The 23,042-nt window shown below is 36.2% G+C and overlaps 2 protein-coding genes across 2 annotated transcripts in view; both read left to right on the top strand.

Moving 5' to 3' along the window:
* The first annotated feature begins 10,881 nt into the window (after positions 1-10,881).
* LOC128992791 (eukaryotic translation initiation factor 4 gamma-like) lies at positions 10,882-13,123 on the top strand. The gene has a single exon (XM_054416530.1). It carries the CDS (start codon positions 10,882-10,884, stop codon positions 12,715-12,717), a length of 1,836 nt encoding a protein of 611 aa, XP_054272505.1. The 3' UTR covers positions 12,718-13,123.
* A 736-nt stretch (positions 13,124-13,859) lies between these two features.
* The window catches only part of LOC128992484 (uncharacterized), a 36,783-nt gene continuing 27,600 nt past the window's right edge, over positions 13,860-23,042 (top strand). The window contains exon 1 of the mRNA XM_054416075.1: positions 13,860-13,969. The gene's annotated coding sequence lies outside the window, so the exon portion shown is untranslated. The remainder of the gene's footprint in view (positions 13,970-23,042) is intronic.

Genomic DNA, 23,042 nt, shown 5'->3' on the forward strand with positions numbered 1-23,042 from the left:
CCGCCATCTTGGATCCGCCATTTTGAAATGTGATCAATTAATTTAAATATGAAGGTGGTGTTGTGACCCATCATTTTGAGCTACCTTTTTATGCTGAACTCAATGCCGAAATCCGTTTTTCATTTGCATCTTTGGTTTTTGAAATATTGAAATTTTAAATAAGACTATTTTAATATTTCATCAAGACAGCTTGATAACCAAAAACGGATTGCAGCATTGAGTCCAGTATAAAAATGTAGTTCAAAATGATGGGTCACAACACCACCTTCATATTTAAATTAATTGATCACATTTCAAAATGGTGGATCCAAGATGGCGACTGAAAAAACTACATCCGTCATAACCAAGTGAAAATATGTCGGCAATGAATGGTGGTGTATAATTATCTTTATCTAGCACTATTTTGAGATTATGGTCTTAGTTTGTAAATGCACAATGTTAAAATGCGCTAAAAATAAAGTTATAAAAAGTCCTCATAACTTTAGAACGGATCAAAATTTTTAAAAACTAATTGCGGCATTGTAATCAGCGTAAAATTCTAGTTTGAAATAATGGGTCACAACCCTACCTTTACATTTGAAAAAAAAACTTTGTATCCAATATGGCGGATCCAAGATGGCGGCCAAAAATGTATACCCAGTCAAAATGAAGTACTTACTACTCAACAATGATCTGACGTGGTCCGGAGATGATATCTTAAGAAATGCAGAAAAAAGTAGGGGGGGAACTCATTTAAAATTCACCCTGTATAGTAAAGCACTCTACCATATCCATAATGTTCTACCACTGCCTTAACAATAGAAAAAAGTAAAGTTCTCACAGCTTTCTGTTGCAGCTGTTGTCGTAAATGTAAAAAGAATTAATAGTGTTGCACCCTGTTGGTGAACCTTATAACCTTGTAATGGTATTGAATATCATAGAATTAATTTTTGGAGTTGAAACAGCTGGTAAAATTCTTCAATTCCTTTTAAATATGGATACTTATAAGGTTAACACGGGAAACTCTAGAGCCACTGGGGTGGGGCCCGAAAGGATTTGTGAGATAAGAATACCAATGTGTAATATGTTAATTGGGAATGTGAGCTATCATCATACCAAATTTCAACCCAATCCGAACAGTAGTTAATGAGTGATTGAACTTCAAACAAACAAACACACAAACTTTCACATCCTACTAATATTATAAATGAGAAAGTTTGGATGTATGTATGGATGTATGTTTGTGACAAGTGAACGCGAAAAATACTGGTCGGATTGGGCTGAAATTTGGCATGATGATAGCTCACATTCCCGATTAACATATAGGCATATTCTTATTTCAAAAATCCTTTCGGGCTCCGCCCCAGTGGCTCTGGAGTTTCCCATGTTAACCTTATGAGAAATGGAATTATTGAATCTTAACAGCTGTTTCAATTAAACAAGTTGGTTCTGTTCTATGAGGTTCAATAGCATTAAAGTTACAAGGATTACCAACAGGGTGCAGCACTATTATTTCTTTTACATTTATGACAACAGCTAATTTGCAACCAAAAGGTGAGTGAGCGTAGCGAACGAACTTCAACCTGGAGGCGAGTTAGCGTAGCGAAGGAGCTAACCTGAAGGCAAGTGAGCGCAGCGAACGAGCTCCAACCTAAAGGTGAGTGAGCGTAGCGAACGAGCTCCAACCTAAAGGTGAGTGAGCGTAGCGAACAAACTTCAACCAGGACGTGATTGAGCCATGCGAACGAGATAATCTTGAAAATGAAGAAGTTAAACGGGGTAAAGCCCGCGGGTTACAGCTAGTTTATAATATTAGTAACATAACAAATAACACGATAATACACTAACACATTCAACCTATATGGATGACAAATCTGCAAGTGATTATGCACGTTTGATACCATTTAATCTGTGAATAGACGTGAGATGAGCTCGAGGCCACTGACTAGTCCAAAATTTAGGGCAGCCAAAGGTCAAACTGGGCGTCTGCCTCTGACCAATGTCACTCGGTCTGGCCCTGGTCATCTCATATCTAGACTTTGTAACAGACACTTACAATAGTTAACAATATTCGTAAGAAATATTATTAAATTACTAGAGCAGGGCGTAAAGTAAATTGACTTTGCTTTACATGAACTTTTTAACTGCTTTGACCATTTCCGTACTGCGTCATCCTTTAAGCTAATTATTAAACTAGAAATTTCGTCAACTGTTTACCATTCAAATAATTAAATATCAATAATGTTACAAATCTATTTCCACGATTTTCAATCAATCTATTTTGTTAAAATATATTGATTTAGCTAGGTACCTTAATGGTTTCCTATAATATTTAGTTTCAAGTTATAGCACCATAAATTGATTTTTCACTAATCGAGAGTTAAATGTAATATTTTCGTAAATTATTATTATCAAGATTATTATCAATTTAGATGGGGATGCCACCTAGGTGTGTATTTTAACCCAAATATGAGTGAAGTATGGGAAGGGAGTATGTTTTATTTATGGTATGAGTGTAGAGTAGTGTGAGATGTAGCTTTGGTACTGACTAAGATCAGCTGTTTCATTATCCAGAGCTATTTAAAGACAAATAGTCAGGGACAGCTGGGTCCAGTTTATAAACATCAAAAAGCTACTGACTTTTCTCAAGATCGAACCGTCAACCTTTTGATTAGCAGGTTTTTTTTATCAATTATCAATTATTTAAGATGGGGACGCCACTATGTGCGTATTTTAACCCAAATATGAGTGGAGGATGAGTGTAGGATGAGTGGCGCGATCTTGTAGTCTTGTTAGTGACTAAGGTCGACATGTTCCTTAGACACACATATTATAACAATAGGTGAGAGATTACACTCAGCTACCCAGCCAGTTGGACACCCTCCCGACTCCGCAAGTGTTAAGATTTTCAAGAGTCAACTGAACTTTTAGCTAACCCGCCATGAAGACATCGCAGTACTACAGCAGGCGGCGCTCCTATCTTCATCGCCCGAGGATCGCCCAAGGATCACCCAGATGACCACACCCATGGGTGGACCCACCCACCGCCACCCCCAGACACCCGTCGTCCTCCACCTCCCAAATGTCATCTGCCTCCAGCGAACAATGGAGGATAAATCCCCGTAGATTCCAGGACCTTGATGGTTGACTGACATAACTAGATTGGTTATCATTTACAGTTGGGTGGGTGAAATATCAAAAATGAATTTGAAGTGTTCAAAAGATCTGTTGACGTTGCTAAAAACAGTATTTCGACTTATATTAATGTAAGTTGCATTGCATATTCTAAGCTGGATATGGGCTCTATGCGTTCCTTGGTGAATTTTGGGCCTACTCAGAAGTATACGGAAACTAAGGGGCAACATTTCTAAACAAATAATGCAATAAAAAATACAACGTGATTATGTATCTTGTATACACTTATAAAATGCTACTACAATTACATTAAAAGTTTGTGAAATGGGATGACGGTTGTGTATTTATTTGGATAAAAATGTAGACGAACTAAAATAGCGCAGTCAATGAAGATATAAATAAGGCAGATGTCAAAAGTAATTCTGGGAAAGCTGGATTTTTCCTTGCTGTTAAAACATGTTGAGATGAGCATTTTCCCAAAAATCATTACTCCTTCCCCTTCTGTTTTCCTCGCATCCCCCCTTTTTAGATAAATATATAGTCTCTTAGAAAATTAGCTATAACTTTTTAAACGGATAAGGATAACAACGTAATATTTCATTAATCCTTTTGCAAAAAGATTTTCTACAAAAAGTGTATTTACCATTATAGCCTATATATTCATAGTTTCGTCAAAAAATAACATAAACATGAAAAATTATATTTACGGATTAATTAATTTACTGTACTATCTATATTAAGCACTATACTCGAACAAAATGTTACTAACTATATATCATTTAAAGGTTAAATTATGTACTACAACTTTTACACACAACATTTTGTCGTGTGACCTCATATAAAAAATCTACAAGGAAAATTTTCTTAGAATTAATCCGTAAAAAGTAATTTTTCATGTTTATTTTATTTTTTAGCGGAACTATAAATATACAGGCTAACATGGTAAACACACTTTTTGTAGAAAATCTGTTTGCAAAAAGGATTAACAAAATATTGTGTTGTTATCCTTGCCCGTTTAAAAGTTATAGCTAATTTTCTGAGAGACTATACATTCATCTAAAACGGGGGGATGAGACCATTCTAAAAAACAGTTGCATTTACATATGAAGATATTCATTTTGTTCTTATCTGATTGATTACGTTAATTATTGATGATAGGATGTCCGTGTGAATAAGAATTTCAGAAATAATGTTCTTTCGAACATGCAGTCTTTGATATTTTAATCGACCAGGTTTTAGCCTGCTGGAAAATTTGTTTGAATGCAGTGTATCCACAAGTATATTATACTAATATCACATTATATAAGTTATTTGTAGGTCACATTTAAGCCCACAACATAATAAAGTATCCCGGGATAACAATGCAGGTCAACCTATACCTGTTGTTCCTCCAAGGAGTGTCAGGATGACTCAACGCCACTTGCTACACTCCCGCCCACATCCAGGAGTCAATGATCCTCCAGGATCAGTAAAGAGTCCTGAGTCCTGTGGGTCTTGGACGACTTCCAGGACCTCCCCCGCACTGAGGACACTGAGGTATGGTAATCAGTTGGGAAATTCGGTCTACGTTACACAATAAGTTTATTGAACTAGATACCAATGTGTAGGGGAGTGTTATTTGGAACGTTTTTCTAAGTTTTTAATCCGTTGTTGAGTAGGCCTATGTAAAATTTAATTTAATTTTGAGTAGAAAATGTAATACATGATTGAGGGTCTATGGTAAAATGCTACTATAAAGGTCCTTATAGGGTTTCAATAATACTTAAGATTTAGATTTAAGATTTAGGCCTATAATTTAATTAGAAATCTATTATTCATTTTAAATTAAAAAAACTTAATTTTACTACTTTGCTGAGGAACATTAATTTCTTAATATTCAAACGAGAGGTTTAAATTTCCTAGGCAATCATTACAGTGTAGAAGGGGTGCCAATTTGTGTATAAAAATACTGTAACTATGACTTAATTTGAAAAGATAAACTTTTGTTAAAGTTGTCAACAGAGCAAAAGGAATCTAACCACATACCTTAGTTTGGTAATAACACGAGACACCTTGATATTGATGCTTCATGAAAAATACGTTTTCCCTTCATTCTTCAATTTTAGTCAAGCCTACTTACTTGTAGCTTGTTATATAAATTACAAAGAAAACTGTGAACAATATTCTATCAAACTTTTAAATATAACCATTTTACTAAATAACGCAAAATTTTTACAATGTTAATAAAGCACCATAAGATTTTTTCAAGCAAATAATCAAACACCTGTTGATTGCATCGCACAACTGTTTCATTTGATTACCTAAATCATTTGGGCTTTGGAAGAAAATAAAGCGTAGCCCTTTGGATATATGCCAGTGGGGCAGAGCCCTTAGGAAATCGTTCATACCAATACTTTTCGGCAAATCCACCCACTCTAAGCTTCGTTTTGATGTTCCATATGCCTATGTTTTAATTAGGCAAACGATGACCACAAATTTCATTGTATAATTTTATAATTACAACAGATTGTAAGTAAACAATATTATAACTTCGCACATTTTGATTCATCCTTTTTGTTTGTTTTTTTCTTGTGTTTTCTTTATTAATTATTAATTTTTTTAAACACTAAGCTTGAGTTAGGAACATGATAGATTAATTTGTCATAATTTTTTATGATATTATATCGTTTAGTTACTCCTACCATAGACAAAAAAAATTAAATATAGACTGTCAGCCGTGCTGTGGTTACCATAGGTTCTGGCGCACACCGCTAGGAGTGTCATGTAGTTACGTAGTGCGTAGGCCGTAACGTAGCGCTCCCAGCGGTGTACCAGAACCTATGGTAACCGCAGCACAGCTGACGGTGTATATTTAATTATTTTTGTCTATGCTCCTACCAATTTATTTATTTTTATGCATTTGCTCCTGTTCATAAGAAACACTATTTATTAAATTAGGAATCCGTTTATAAATAATAAACAAACAAAAATAACAAAAACATTCACACGCTGTACATGTACATTTCGAAAACACCCTACACTCTACAGCTATTCAACCTCTAATATCAACACTTTATCCTCTAAGACGATCTACAAACCTCCTCAATACGTACTCTCCTCCGCAGGTCCGAGGATGACTCTGGAGATGAGCGGATGGACCATGGGTCCCCGACGCACAGGGGTCACGGCAGTCCGCCCCCCACCGACCGGGGACCCGCCCTGTATATATACATAGAGACTACCTGACGGAATTGGATTTTGGCAACTACTGTGACTGCAACACTGCATCAGGTAAGTCACGTTTTTATTTACAAAAAAAAATATAAGACTTTTGACTTTATAAAAAAATTCCTTCATAATTATTTTCAATTCAGATCAGCCCACCAAAGTACCCTCTTATGTAGACATTTTTCTTGGTGTATTTTTGGGGCTTGATTTTTTAATTAAGTTTCTGTTATATTATAGTAAGAAAAGGATTGTATATTTTAGCAATATTTTTTAGCTTATTCCCTCTCAATAGATTTTGCATGAAGTTATAAGCATGCTAATTTTTGAATGATGGACTGCCCACAGGAAACACAACCATTTAATCCGATAGAAGAAATAAAAAAAGTTAAAGTCACGAAAATGCTTATTGAATCTACAAGTGAAATATTTTACTTTTGGCATAGCGATTGAAATTGAATTAGAAATTGTATACTGAATAACTAAGCATAAAGCAGTATATTGGATATTGGAGCTTAAACTAAAGTAGTTTTGATCTAATTATTTCACCGGCACATCTTGGTATCTAGAGGTTCAAACAAGTAATTTATTTAAAGAAATTTAAGATATTTAACTGTTTTTAAATAACAATTAACAACTCTCTAAAATAATGAATGTACCTAATTAAATTATAATTTAAGTTTAGAACATGGTAATTAATAAAGATGACTACATTATTATAAACGCATCAATATATTTTAGTGAACATAATAAATATAGGTGCCTTATAGACTGATATTCTCCATTATAAAATATCCCCGCCGCAGCAAACCTGCAGACTAAGCTAATTTGCCTGGTTGGATTTATACTAAAATTTCTCCTTAAAAATATCAGATTTATTCCTTATTTAAATATAATTAGTTTAACGAGTACTTAGGTTTGCTGCAACAGGGAGGGTAAAAGTGTGTTTGTGATGTAAGTGTAAATCCAACCAGGAAAATGAAAATTCGCTAAGTCTGCAGGTTTGCTGCGGCGGGGGTATTTACTATCTATATACGTAATACTCTTTGAGTAATTCTGTTACATCCCTTTTTCATTCTTCCTACTTAACGATTTTTACGATTGAGGTGTGATTTTAAATCGTATGATATAGCGCACCTACGAATGGTATTCAATAAAATACAGTAGTATATTACGTTACTAGTCCTGAAAATAAGTGTTTACCGGACGAGTGACGTACGATAGTTTACGCCATACTACTAAATCAGTACGAATCCTTATATATTTCCACCAACTAAAGGACTAAAAATCACTAGTGATAACCTCTAATTGAGGTTATGTTTTTGTTTATAACCATTCATTCCCACCTAAATACAGTATAATCAGCTGATTAGTGTCCGGTAAAACTCATTGCAGTACAGTAGTACGCAATGAACCCCCATTTGAATAAGCTGGCGGCAAACAGCTGTTTTCTGGACTAAATGCTTGCGTGGGAAGTACGTCAAAATAATGTAGTGTGGCGTAACGTAATTTACTATAGGGCTTCGCTTCGCTGCCTCACGTTTGATTATTTCTAGAGTCCATTTTCTAAGATCCAGTTATGCCGACCAACTTTCTGTAATGGTTTAAATGCAGATTGTAATTTAACAGCTGTTCCACCAAATGAATGTTTAACCACAGTCAGTTTTTTAGAAAAAACCGTTTATGATAGATAGAGAGCACTAGCGTTTAAAAAATATCATTGAGCAGACTAAATGCTTGCGTGGGAAGTACGTCAAAATAATGTAGTGTGGCTTAACGTAATTTACTATAGGGCTTCGCTTCGCTGCCTCACGTTTGATTATTTCCAGAGTCCATTGTCTAAGATCCAGTTATGCCGACCAACTTTCTGTAATGGTTTAAATGCAGATTGTAATTTAACAGCTGTTCCACCAAATGAATGTTTAACCACAGTCAGTTTTTTAGAAAAAACCGTTTATGATAGATAGAGAGCACTAGCGTTTAAAAAATATCATTGAGCAGACTTTTGGAATAATAATGATTTTCCCCGAGCAATGTCCGATCGTCATGTACTATGTATATCGCTTGGTTATCTTCGTAAAAAATGGATTTTCAAACGACTTTGTAGTTTGACTAGGAATTCTTTTACGCCTGCATATTAGAAAATACTGACAGCTTATTTTTATTTTATTTTATTTCAACGGACATTCTATTTTGTTTGATGTGGTACTAAAGATACATTGTACAGTTCAAGATGACTAATATTAAATAACAACTGTGAACTTTTAACACTTAGACATAGGCAACAAAACAAATAACAATAATATAGTAATTAACAACAATAATGTAGTAATTAATAACAATAATGTAGTAATTAACAACAATAAATTATAGCAAAAACATAACAAAGACGATCGTATTACATAATAACCATAAATACTACTAAATATAAATATAAATATAAATAGCACTACTCACTGACTAACTGCAGCCAAAGAAATGCAGGCGTACAAAATATTCATTCAACATTTTTATTTCTTATTTTTAACGGTTCCAGGTTTATACAACATTCGCAAATACAATCTTTTTACTTCCTCCTTCTAAACAAAGTATATGGAAAAAAGTATTGTTTTCGTCAAAACTTGTCCCTTAAAAAACCTAATCAAATAACCGCCACAGAAATATCATTTTCCTGCTATTTTTTATTTTATTTGCAATGTTTAATGTTTCATTGGGTTTTTTAAAATTTTCAACAAAACTGTTTTCTTGTGTTTTTTTTATATAAGATTCAAGAGCCGCCATTTTGTATTTTTCAAAAATTGTTGGTTGTCAATAACCGTAACACAATATAGATTCACGGTTTTATAGTTATTTTTATTTTTATTAAAAACATAACACGACCACCATGTAAAATTTTTACTTTGGAAATTTGTTTATGTTTTTCCAGAGGTATGTGATATGATTCATGCAAAGTTTCAAAGTTATATGTGTTACGGTTATTGACAACAAACAATTTTTGAAAAATACAAAATGGCGGCTCTTGAATCTTATTTAAAAAACACACAAGAAAACTGATTTGTTGGAAATTTTAAAAAACACGCAATGAAACCTCAACATTGAAAAAAAAACTAAAATAATATAAAATATTTTTGGTGGTTATTTTATTGGGTTTTAGGTTTTATGGGAAAATTTTGACGAAAACAATACTTTTTCCATAGACTTTGTGTAGAAGGAGAAAGTAAAAAGAGTGCATTTGCAAATGTGGTATAAACATGGAACCGTTATAAATGATAAATGAAAATGTTGTACGATTATTTTGTACGCCTGCATTTATGTGGCCGCAGTTAGTCAGTGAGTAGTGCTAAGCTGTCACTAGTTTGTAATATGCAGGCGTAAAAGAATTTCGAGTCATACTACAAAGTCGTTTTCACGTTTGTGTTAGAAATCTTTTATTAATTTTTACCCTCTTGACAACATTAATGCAGAGTTTCAGTCAAGAATGCTAGTCGAAATATTAAAATATGAATATAAACAATTTCAAGGGCTAAAAAATTTCTTTTTATAACTGGAAGCTACAAAAAATGTAACCCCTTTTTTCCATATCTTGAAAATCAATTTACGAATTTTGTTTGATTATATAGTACATAATAGTACATGACGATCGAACTTTGCTCGGGGAAAATTAATTATTCTCCAAAAGTCTTTGCTCTATGCTCAATGACAATGATATATAAAAAAAAAGCTGTTTAATGATAATATCATAAACTGTTTCGTCCACTGAGCTATAATTCTAACTGGAGGTAGCACTGAATGTCAAAGATGCGTGTCGCCAGCCGCCATGTTTGCGTGAGGTGTGAGTTATAAGAAGCCATGTTATTGGATAAGAAAACTCACTGCTATACAAACCTAGTTATAGAAGCCATGTTATTGGATAAAAAAACTCACTGCTATACCAACCTAACAAAATCAGCGACACGCTTTTGACAGACTTCTGCCATGGCAGTGCTACCTCCAGTTATAATTTTAGCTCAGTGGTTTCGTCTCTTGTTTGAAAATGTGACTGTGGTAAAACGTTTATCTGGCGGCCCAGCTGTTAAATTACAATTCACATTTAAACCATTATAAAGAAAGTCGGTCAGCATTTAACTGTATCTTAGAAAATGAACTCTAGAAATAATTCAACGCGGGGCAGCGGAGCGAAGCTCTATAGTAAATTACTTTTTATTGATTACCATAAAATCACACCACAATCGTAAAAATCGGTTAGGTGAAAAAGGCAGAACAACTCGAAGATACTATGGTGAACCTATTTAGTAGCCATCCGAAAATTGGTCAACGGTATACCTAGAAAATTACCAAAAATGACTCCAGAATCATTATATTCCAAAAAATGTCTTCGTTAAAATGCATTGTTGTCCTCCATTTTCCTTAAATTTAGTACCCAAAGATGTGTAAAAAAAGATAACACCTTGTTGATCCAATCAAACGCGCACTTAATGCTATTTTAGTGAATTATTTTATTGAACAATTTATGAAACAGTGATGCTGTATAAAAAGTCCAAACACGTTATTTATACTTTCAGGATGTTTTCGCTGCTACTCCTAGCAGTGTCTCTAGTACACTCATGTATAGGGGGCGTGTACCCAGGGACCGTCTCTACCTCGGAGGCCCACGGCCCTCTGGCTCGACTGGCCCTGGACTCCATGACGAGGGGAGGACAGCTGCAGTACTATGCTCCTGGAGCCGTTGCAGCAACTGTTCCTTTCGCCCAACTACGATACGGCGCTCCTGCTCCAGTAGTGGCACCTATTCCTGTAGCCCCTCCTGCAAGATTTGCAGCTCCGGTTGACGTTGTACACCACGTTCCTACCGTCGCTGATGTTCCCGTCACAAAGTACGTCACTCAACCAGGCTACGTCCAGAAGCTGGTTGACGTCACCAAAACCAAAGTTGCAACAGCTAAACTCCAGGTGAGACGCCCCGCGATTCAGAAGCAGTTCTACGACATTGAAGAGCGCACTGTGGTTCGTCCTGTTGGATCTGCTGTGTTGGAGTTGGATGAACCTGTGTCGAAGAATTACGTCTCGCCAGTAACAGTCGTGCCGTCTGGCCAACACACTGTGGCAAGGTACCAACGACCACTTGCTTACTATCCTGTTAACGCGTACCCATTCCTGTCTTCTTACCCGTTTCAAGCACCAGTGCAGAGCTATCCGTTCTTTATCCAACAGACCCAAGGAATAACTCAGCTTCCACAAGGACCTCCTCAAAACATTCCTCAACGTCCTCAAATTCCGCAACAGCCTCAGTTTCCTGCACAACAACCTCAAATTCCTCAACAGCCTCAGTTTCCTGCACAACAACCTCAAATTCCTCAACAACCTCAGTTTCCAGCACAGCAACCTCAAATTCCTCAACAGCCTCAGTTTCCTGCACAACAACCTCAACAGCCTCAGTTTCCTGCACAACAACCTCAGTTCCCACAATCCCCTCAACCACCTCAACAACTACCTTCTGCTCCGCAACCGATTGGCCCTCCCAATAGTCAAGAGTCAAGCGAATTCGACTTCTCTGATACTGTTGTTGTAGACAACCCAGAACTGGGTAGATCGGGAGCTAGGGATGAGCAGCAGCAAGACAATTCTTCACAAAATACCGAGGACGCTAACGAAAGGCGAACGGGTACGGAGAACACTGCACGACCTGAAACCCAATTCGACACGTCGTCAGGTCAACAAATCTTGAATGAATTTCAAACTCGTCAGTTATTGAGGCAGTTTTTCTCTCAGAACGACCTTGTGCCTAACCAAAGGATACAACAAATACCACAACCCTCTCAGCAACCACAACCTAAAACAACTTCAAACATAGAAAGCTCCAATTCCCTAGAGGACAACAAATCAAGATCTCAGGAAAGTTCTCAAGCCACCCAGGAATCGTCAACAGAGTCATCAACAACGTCATTCAGATCCCAAAATCTTCAAAGTGAGCCAAGAGCGTTCTCTGCTGAAGGTCAGATTGCTTCTACTAGAGCTTCAAGTCCTGAAGAAGCCCAGAGTAATCAACAGAAACTCATTGAACTTTTGACTGGAAGAGGAGAGGTTTCGGAAGTTGAGTTGTCTCGGTCCGGAGTGAGGATTTCTTCCGTTGGTGACGCGGGTGTGGTGAGGGGGAGGGTGTTGTCGGTCACCCCAGCTCCCAGGACCGCCGAAGGAGAAGAGCGAGTGTCTACTAGGAGGGTCGTGGTCAGCCGACCGGTGCAGACTCTAGAAGAGGTGGATGTCCAGCAGCCCTTCGCACATGTTGAGAGAGTCGCTGTACATGAGCCTGCACTGCTGAAGACGGCTCATACTCATCTGACCAGAGTGCCTGCTGCTGTACCAGTCCTTAGGACTTTGGCTCCCGTTCACTATTATTAGTATATTGTAAACTATTTATTTTAAGACATGAGTTTTTAATCTTGCAAAACCACTTGTGGCAGGACTGAGTTTAATATTGTCTAAAACTAATACTTCAAGATTGAATTTGTAATATTATTTGACTTAATAATTAAAAAGGCTGACTTTATGTAGTAGTTTTCTACCCTTTAAATCATACATTAAACATTGAATTGTAGGTGTACAATATTTATATATTCTGTATACGAATATGGCACTAAATTTTTACCTTAAACTTAAGAGTTACTTGGAGAGTCTTCCTAAAAATGTTACCATAAAACCATACCCACATTTTCATTAGTATCATGGTATCATCTAGTTAATTCATGTATTATCATTATCCCTATCCATATGCTTACTTTGTAAATTATACGATATTCTCTTGTCACTGATTCTGATTCACTTTTATCCTAAGGTTTACTACATTTAAAAAGAATTTGCTTTTAGTTTTTCTACCTTAAATTTTATACATTTCCATTAGTTTCATTTATATTTTTATTCCCGATTAATTAAATACCCCCATAAAAAACTACCTTCCATAAAAGCTTGTAAATGCTGTTATTCCTGATCAAATCTCTTAATGATGACTCTGATCTATTCTCTATTCTGTGTCGATCGCATGATAATCATAACAACAAAGGAGTTAACTACTGACGTTTCCAAAAGAGCCGAAAAGTTTTGACCTTCGCCTAACTTTATGTACGTGTTTGGGGATTAGCGAAGGTATTGTTGTCGAATTCATGCGCTAAAACTACAAGTCAGCTATTGAATTGCGGCTTATCCCGAAGATAAATTGCTGTATCAAACATCGAACCTTAATCTTTGGCCAGTATTTTGCCAGTACAACAACACGATCTTCCTCCGAACACGAAGACTCAACAGCCCAATGTTGAATTTGACTGACTTAAACACATAAATATGTTTATTTTTATTCTTTTCCCTATCAATGTCAAGTCACCCGCAACCTCGACCTAGAATTTTTCCACTCGACCCACTAGATCACTAGGACAGTAAACGTTATCACTAGAGCGAGACTTGTTATCAGTGGAGCGAGACGTGTTGTCGGACCTCGCCCGAGGAGGAGTCGAGGAATGCGCCAAAACAGGGATGGCAAGTGAAAGTGGCGCGGCCGCTGCCGAGTGACCAGTGCAGAGTGTTGTGCGCCTGCGCGAGCCACGAGTCTGCGCACAGGTCCTCTCTGCGTCTGCCCATGTGACCACGCCGAGGGTCAGAGGTGAGTCACATTGATACTAGAACAAGCGTTCCTTGTAGATTAACCACCTGCAGGGCTAAACCAAGTAGTACGAGTTATCTGTAAACTTCTGCTCTCCCTGAGGTATTTACTAGATCGTCAATCCTCTATTTGACATACCTAGGTGCCTATTTAAGTTTACATGAATACAAGGTAAATTAAGAATGGAGTTAAAGCATTTGGGGTGATGTTACTGGCTAAGATCATTAATACCACAATCAAGGACAGCTGGGTCCATTTTCGAACCAAAAAAGCTAACTTCTATCCATGTCAGGCAAGCACTATTGTTGATAGTGTTGACAAAATATAGAGAAAACTGAAAAATGTACCCTTTAAGAGAGAAAAGTCTACCAACATAAACTAGTCCAATAACCGGAAATACAAAGCAGTCTTCAGCTTATGCAATAGGATGAGAACACGATCTGCAATATCCAAAGGCAATTGCAGGATGAAAATAGCATGAGTTCATATTGCAAATGTGTTTTAAATTATTTTGAATTCTCCCATTTTACTTGAAAAGATCAGTGAGGAATAATACGCTTAGTGACTTTAATTTTATAAAAGAATTATCGATTGTAAGATACTAGCAGCCTGCGTCACTTCGTGACTTCAAAATCCATGATATATTTGATATATAGTTGATAAGGATGAAAACGATTATTTCTCATCATATCCCTATTATTTGCATTGCGTGCCCTATATTATTTTTAATGCGTGCGCGACCTCTTCGAGGCCTCTTAGTAAAATTAAAATGCTAATGAAACATACTATGAAGACACACAATCCTATCACAACACAAAATCCAACGTAAGTATTTTCTTCTTTACATTTTATACAAACAGCATTACAATATTTTAATTGAATTCACTGAAACATCACCAACTGATTAGGCCTACCCCATTTTCGTATGGATCAAAATTGGCCATCTGTTGGTGTGAACAAATTAATTTAAACTTGAAACAGTTCAGATGAATTCAGAATTCGGCACAAACTCTTGAAATTGTAAAATCCTGTATGATGAAGGGCTTTCACCAGATATCATCCAAACCTGAAAAAGGCACATCTAGAGGATAGTAGCTTTAAATTGGTAACTAATATACCTATAAAAATAGATATTTACAAATCAATTTCCTGCACACAAAAATCCAACAAATTCTATTAATACTATAGATGGATATGATAGCAAAGTATTTTTGAACTCGTGGATTTGGGGTTTTCGGGGTCAACCGCGTTGTTAGATGGCATTTACTGCCATACTTTACACTATGAATTTCAATTTAGGATGAGAATTTTAGCATATCAAATGAGGATTGCACTAGAATTTGACGTTGAAATTGATTGCAAGTTTAGCAGTGAATTTCATATGACGCGGTTTTGATGCAGAAACCCTGTGTATTCTCACTCCCGCCTGTAGAATTGTATAAAGATTCTGAATCACTTGGATTAGTATAAGATTAAGAGGACAAACGTCAATAAAGCGAGTACCTTACCATAAGAAGGTTCTTGTTCTTCTACTTTTATTTCCCCTTAAGAGATGTTGATGATAATGTAGGTTCTGCTAAAAGTTGTAATGTACCCTTGAGAGTTTTGATCAAACATTTCACTTTTCAAACCTTAAGAATTTCAAAATTGTACTTCGGTTAGCCTTTTACTTTTAAAGGATTCAATGATAGCCAGTAAATCAACAATTTTGTTCGTTGTAACAAATTTTGGGATTTAAATACTTCGGCCAACATCATAATGGTTGGCTTAGTGGTGCAGTTACGAGCGATGTTGATAGAGTAGCAACGGTAGTAATTGATCCAACTAATTACAGGGTTAAGTGTTACTAATGTTCTTTGAGTTACATTAAACTGCAATTATACGCCCCTGAGGTATTATAAAGTACCGTACTTATATCATACACTGGGCTTCAAATGAAGTAGAATACCATTAGCTTTCATTATGGATACATTAGTACCTATGTAGTGGATATTTCATCCATATTTGTGTCTTCTCTAGTAAATGATCCCCCAAAGAGTTTATGAATACATGATATAAAGGTAATTTTTGGGGCAATGCTGAACAATTTAAAATATATTAATAATGTGATGCAAGAAAATCCTGCAAGTCGGAAACGGTGGAGTGGACATAGAGGACGTTTGCAAGGTTATTATGTGCTCAAAGACTCTGTTGTTGTTCTAAACGCAACGTCACTTTCTATTGTTTAGCTCAGTTACAAGATATGTTGCAACGGTAGCTAACTAGCACTAGCCCCTACAGTTGACTTTGAATACTTACTCTTACTCCCATGGCTATGGATACCCTAGGTGGTATTTGGCCTCTCCAACAAGTTGCCTCCACCTCTCCCTGTTCTCTGAATCTTCTTTCCTTGCTCTCAATCTTTGCAAATCTTTCTCCACCTGGTCCTTCCATCGATTCTTGGGTCTTCCTCGGGGTCTTCTTCCTGCTGTGTTTTGTCTCCAAACTTCTTTTATTAGTCTTCCATCTTCCCCCTTAAAATCCTTTGACTTTGGATACTAAAATTAAATTCCGTGAGAATTTTTTGTAAGGCTTTTCTGAAACAGGAATTTCCCTACTAAAACACAGAGAGATCTCTTTATTACAGACAAGTGTTAATTTGATTTCTTGAATTGAGAAAAAAACAAGCTAAATGTGGATTCCGAACTAGGGACCACAAGAACTGTAGTTTTATATGCCTAAAAGCCTGATTAAGGATACTGCTATCAGTTAATACTTTATTACGTTTGACAATGATATTACGCAGTGGTGGTCTAGGACCTTGTCAAGAGAGGGGTTAAGGGGGGTTTACATACCGATATACCAGGAGGGGGGTCGGGTATCCTACAACAGAAAATTTGCACTTTCCACAGTCGTTTGATGACTTTTAAAAGCCATTTTAATTGTCTAGAACTGTGTGCAAACACCTCTGCTACGTTTTTATGACGAAATGTATGTTTGCATTTATATTTCGTGGGTCCAATGGGGGGACTAGCTCCTAAAGCCCCTACTATACATGGAACCACCACTGGTATCAAGCAAAGTAACTTCAAAAATGTTCAATTACTTCAAAAAGTTTTAACCCAATAATTAAAGAATAAATTACAGGGACTACACGTAAAACAATCACAAAGGGAATTCAATGAAACAATAGAATTGGATTGGCAGAACAACAGGTCTTATAAGGTCACATGGAACAAAGATTGAGGTCAGACCAAGGAAAGGTCTACGCTAAATAAGAGAATTTCCTCAGGCCGTTCGCTAAGTTTCAAAGAATTCTAAGTTCTGTTTCTGTTTTGGAAAATTAGATTCGTCAATTGTTTTTAGTTCCTCGTACTGTTATCGGATTCAGAACAGATTAGTCTCTTCGGTGGATTTCCAACTCATTAGTTAATTACATCCTTAGACTTTTGTTTTCTTTCAGAAGTAAAAATCGGGATAAGCCCGTTATCACTTTCCAATTCAGCCAATCTCTACTTATGTAAACAATTAAAGATATAACTAATTCATTCACCTAAATTAATTCTCACCCCTGACACTTTAATTTATTCTATTGAGGAAATAGAAATATGTTGCAGAACTGCATTGATGTACTTAAGTATTTTCTTTATAGACTTGGAGAATGTTCATTGGGGGTTTCTTGTTTTTTTTTTTTTTTTTTTAACATCGTCGAACGCTATTTTCCCGAAAAGTAATATTTAACTAACAAAATAGGAAATATAAGTTTTTGTTGACACAACTATTTAAGTCCGTAGCAGAGTTTTAATTTAAGATTTTTTTTTATTTTCAGAAAACAAATTTTAAAACAACTGCACAAAAACATCCGAACTATTTTTTACTCTGAAATCAAAAAAAATTTTCGATCTAAAAATTATTTTAGACATGCAATTTAGGATCTAAAATTCTTAGCAGGTCTAACGATTGAAATTTTTATTCAAACGAGGTGAAAACCCCTTAATTGTGTTGAAAGTGTTGACTGCTTTACCAAATAATCTAAGTCTAAAGTTATAATCTAAAGTCCTTGACCTTAACTTCAAAGTTATCAATCATTGGCAAACTCTACTTAGACGGTTAAACAGTTATAGGCCACTGTGACAACATGACAGTCAGTTTGTGAAGTCCAATAACAGCTGACCGTAGCCAGTCATCGTGACAGCTGATTATTGCGCAACAGCTGATCTGTGACGGACACGACGCCACTGACCGACATATCATTCGGCCAACGTCTCGTGCGGCCCAATTTCGCTTCTATCCACTTTGGTTTGAACTCTTTCCCTAGATGGGGATTTGGAATTGTAATTTTCAATTCAAAGTGGCTTTTAGGAACGTGTATTCATTGCGTTTTTTTTAGAATATCTTATTTCTCTAAATCATTTGAGTGTAGATTGGTTACTTTATTATTATATCAACCACACCTAATAAACCTAACCTAACATAAGTGTGAACTATGTTTTAGGTTAGGAAGATTTTGTTATTTAAACTACTCGTAGATTAAATGTTATTTGGAAGTCGATTTATCCGTATGGTTGGTATAATACCAACGCACCGTAGATTGAATTAGACTTTTCATTTTCATGTTCAAGTCGTACCTCGTTTTAGAATGAAAATGGACGTTTTTTAATTGAGCGGACAGGGTGAGCTGATTTAGACAACTGAATTATGTCGAATACGACAACAATGAGTGAGTAATGAGCGAGATAATGCTCACTAACTGATTAACTTAAAATCAGCTGATTCTCAAGACAGGACCATTTATTAACAGCTGAATGACGAAAGACAGCTGGGTTCAGTTTCCAATCATCGGAAGCTACTTCCTTTTGCAGATCGAATCTACGACCATACTACTAGGTGAACACTATAACAGCTCATCTACCCAGCTACAGGCTTTTTGTTTCAAAACGTATTGTTGCCAGAGAAGTAGTAAACAATTATATCAAAATTGGACAACAAATTAAATTGCCTAAAAGAAGTTTGACATTAATCCAACCAATACTTTTCTCCAAACAGTACGCCACAGAAGCCGGTGTTAGCTCTCTCCAAAAAGCAGATCCATTGCGTCAGTTGCGGAAGGAAGCCTAAGGTCAATTCGTTTATTAGAATATGCGGTGAAAGTGGAGGCTTCGCATGGCAGGTACTTTGCATACGGGGGACACGAGTTAGGTAACTAACTCGGGTCACTCTGATGATGTGTGGAGTTGTAACCAGCAATCGTCCAGTCAGCTGGTCAACTGATCAGCTGGTCACAGATAACAATCAACAGTCCGAGATACGAGACAGGTGTGATGATGTAGAGAGTTTCACTGTTTGGAATCAGCAATCGTTTAGTTACAACACCTATCGCACTGTAAGTCAAATACTCTGGTCACTAGATTTCTGGCTCTCAAACAATGGCAGAACAAGGAGTGACAATGCCAAAGAACAAGGAAAATGTCTTTAGATTGGACCAGTGTACTAAAACGGAATCTCGACCGTCAATTGTGAAGCGTCTACAAAAATTGTGTACTTGAAGATTCTTGATTTCGTCGTGATCACCGCGAAAGTGTGGGATGTTCGAAATGGCGCAGCGAAAAGGAAATATTATGATGACGATTTTGTGATCGCAGGTGTGATGGATTGCGATGTTCACGATTTCGTCACGATCGCGAGAGATGTCATGTCATTATTTTTAGACGTTTAAGAGATTGCCGCAATTGTAGAAGACATTCACAAGTTCGCCGATATTGCGAAGATGTTCGCTATCCCACCATGATCGCAAGTGATGGTGTACTATATTTTGTTTTAACCGATAGTACCGCAGTATGACAATAATACTTATAATCAATTCATTCCGAAAACTCCAATTTCGGACCCGACTTTGGCTCAAGACTCGCTGGTCGTGAAGGAAGTATCAAAGACGAGCATTGTGGAGTTTGGGAATGGATTACTGTATCTGCAATACCAAGACTGCTTTCAGAGTAAACTAATTATTTTCCCCGAGCAAAGTTTGGTCCCTAGGTACTATCAAGTATAAAATGAAAAGAACAGCCATTTTACTTAACTTTGAAGAATAATTGTGAAATAGTGAAATTTCATGAGCGAATGTAAATGCGAAGCGAATGAACCTACTACAAAACGATTTTGAGACATTTTAGGTCAGTCCATTAGAGTCCAAATCAGTCTGCCTTACACAGATAACACTAATAGTTTTCAGTTTTAGTAGGTTAAATGTTATCAGTAACCGGAGAACTGGGCAAGTCTTCGGTTGAAGTTTCGGTCTGGATGTTTCCAAGACGCTCTCTAAGGATATACCAAAATAAAAAATAAAAAAAAACTCACTAGCGTCTGAACCCTACATGTAGTTTTGTATGTATATTTTCATAGTTATTGCATTACTTAACAACATATTCCTGAATAAAAAGGCTAAAATTCCTGCACAACCTTGCTTCTTTCACCTCTGGAATGTTTTTCAATCCGCAGCCATGAGGTCTTAATGATGATGATGTTGTACTCCGAAGATGCACAGACTTCAAGGTTCACCTCACAGCCTCAGAGGAATCTTACAAGACTAACGAGGCTAAAGAAAAACTACCGAGAACAACACTACATTGAATACGGTACTTAAGAAACTATTGGGAATGTCAGCAAACAATATAAATATCTCACATAAGTGTTAGTTTTTTATCACCATTTCGCAATTTAGACCCATGTTGTAGTCTTGTATTGTCAATGATGCAGTCAAGGTATTTTGAGGATGCACTGTTTAACCTTGAGGTTCACCTCGCTGATTTTCCTTTAAGAGAATCTTACAAGGATAATGAGGCTTAAGGATTAATAAAACGTTTTGCGTTGGATAAGATTATTATTGAGGAAATACATTGGAATTACTCCTTAAGCGCGTAAGGCTATTAGTTTCTCGCTAAGTTTATGGTGTTATAGTAGTTTCTACTAAATTTGAATGTACAGGTATTCTTACTTCTGTGACTGTTAAAGAATGTTAATTGAGCTCATACGTTAATGTTTACGGAATAAAAAAAAATAATGGCTACATCACCCGAAGAAAACTAGGCATAGTGGAGAAAATACTGTGTATTGTTTACTGTCATAGGATTTCATTAAAATTGGATAATTTTTGCTCAACTTATTACAATAACGGGCACAAATAAATATATATGAATTTTAACGAATGATGATTTTGGGCCTCTGGCGACTTCAAAACGTTTAAGTATATCGGTCCCGGGACCAGGTCTTACCATGAGACCTATGTATATTGACACCTACACACGGATTAGGAGACCCCATGGAAACCCTTTGGGTCTCCTAATCCCTCAGGTGCCACGGCTGTTTGAACGCACTAATAGCTTATTCCCTTTATGGGAAATTCGCTAAAAAAACAATTTCTACTCCAAAACCACTAGCTAATCAAGCAATCCTTGAGAATCTCTATGAAATAGTAAAACCTTTATCCAATCATACTCAGTTTATGTCTCGCACGTACCAATCAAGGTTCACAGCGTAAAGATCGAAATGTGAAGGTGAAGGATGACTCATTTTACCACTTGCCTCAGTCGTGATCCCGAAGAACAATAAGTATTCCAGTTGCCAAGGCTACTATAACTATTGTCTTCTTCACTGCCGATCGCAGGTCGAAAGTGCAAGTTTGAATTGAAGACACGACCGCCAGCAGTTTCCTACAGTAGACACACGATGTCCCGACGTTCCCGAACAGTGAAAGTTGTCATTCCTCCACGTATCCGACTTGTTTGTCGTCTTGGATGTGTCTGTTTAACTTGACAGGTCGTGGCAAGTTGATGGATGTTTGGAATTTTGTTTGTTTAGTTACTATTGATCATATTTCATTGTTTATAGATCTTTGCAAGTCGTCTTCTTTGGTTTGAGTAGTCATTCTATTTGCGTGTTTAAGTTGTAGCATAGATAAAAAGGATTTAAAGATAAATAAGAACTTAAATGGTCCACCAGCAACTTAAATGAGAAGAGAACTTAAATGACAACTTAAATGAGCCACCGACAACTTAAATGAAAATATAACTTAAATGAGCCAGCGACAACTTAAATGAGAAGAGAACTTAAATGACAATTTAAATCACCCACCGACAACTTAAATGAAAAGAGAACTTAAATGAAAACTTGAATAAGCCACCGACAACTTAAATGGGAAGTGAACTTAAATTAAAACTTAAATGAGCCACCGACAACTTAAATAATAAGATAACTTAAATTACAACTTAAATGGGAGAAGAGAACTTAAATGACAACTTAAATTGCGCTACCGACAAAGTGTGCTGCAGTCAAATATTGTTGCCTTTCTACAACCAATTTTGAAATAGCGTGACGCTAAAACGGGTAGTAAACGATAATGTCTTTTACTTCACCTTTAACTATCAAAGTATAAACCACTACAATATAAATAAAATTTCAATATTAGCACACACTATTAATATATTCTTATTGATTTGTTTATCATTTTGAATATCAAAGTATAATATATAAAGAAAAACTAAATATATGTTATTTAAGAACATAATAAAGACTCATCGACATTTGATGACTAAAACCAATTATTATGTAATCTTTATCTTTACTTTATCACAACAAGCTGCTGTCCAACATAGCCCTTAGTCCAAGATAGTCGACATTTATGTCATCGGTATATTTGTTATTCGTGTAGTTCATCGATTAGATGGCAGTGAAACGTTGGGAAATTGTTTTATGAATGCCTGGGAAAGTCGGTGTATTATTCCTAATCATATGGTATATTAGGGCTCAGTCCAATCCTATACTCCTATATGAGCAACGTTTGCTTGTTTGTATGCTTGTATGCTTGCACAAAAATTTCGAAAACGGCATCGACGATTTCTTCAAATGTTGTAAATAATTTATTCCTGGCCTAAAAACGTGCTTAAAGCTGTTAAAACTGCCAACAAAAATCTATTTACGTAAAAAAGGAAATTGAAAATAAAAGTTTTTCAACGTTGTCCTTATGGGTTTCCAAGTAACAAAATAATTGTAGTTGGTTGAACAAATAACAAGGGAAGAGTTAAGAAAAGACTTGTAACAT

This window comes from Macrosteles quadrilineatus, unplaced genomic scaffold, assembly GCF_028750875.1.
Source record: "Macrosteles quadrilineatus isolate MER2022 unplaced genomic scaffold, UCM_ALF_1.0 Scaffold_4__1_contigs__length_99947679, whole genome shotgun sequence".
Taxonomy (NCBI): domain Eukaryota; kingdom Metazoa; phylum Arthropoda; class Insecta; order Hemiptera; family Cicadellidae; genus Macrosteles; species Macrosteles quadrilineatus.

Bases quoted from the DNA above. Each gene is read 5' to 3' on its own strand.
- LOC128992791 (XM_054416530.1), top strand. From the start codon at position 10,882: ATGTTTTCGCTGCTACTCCTAGCAGTGTCTCTAGTACACTCATGTATA.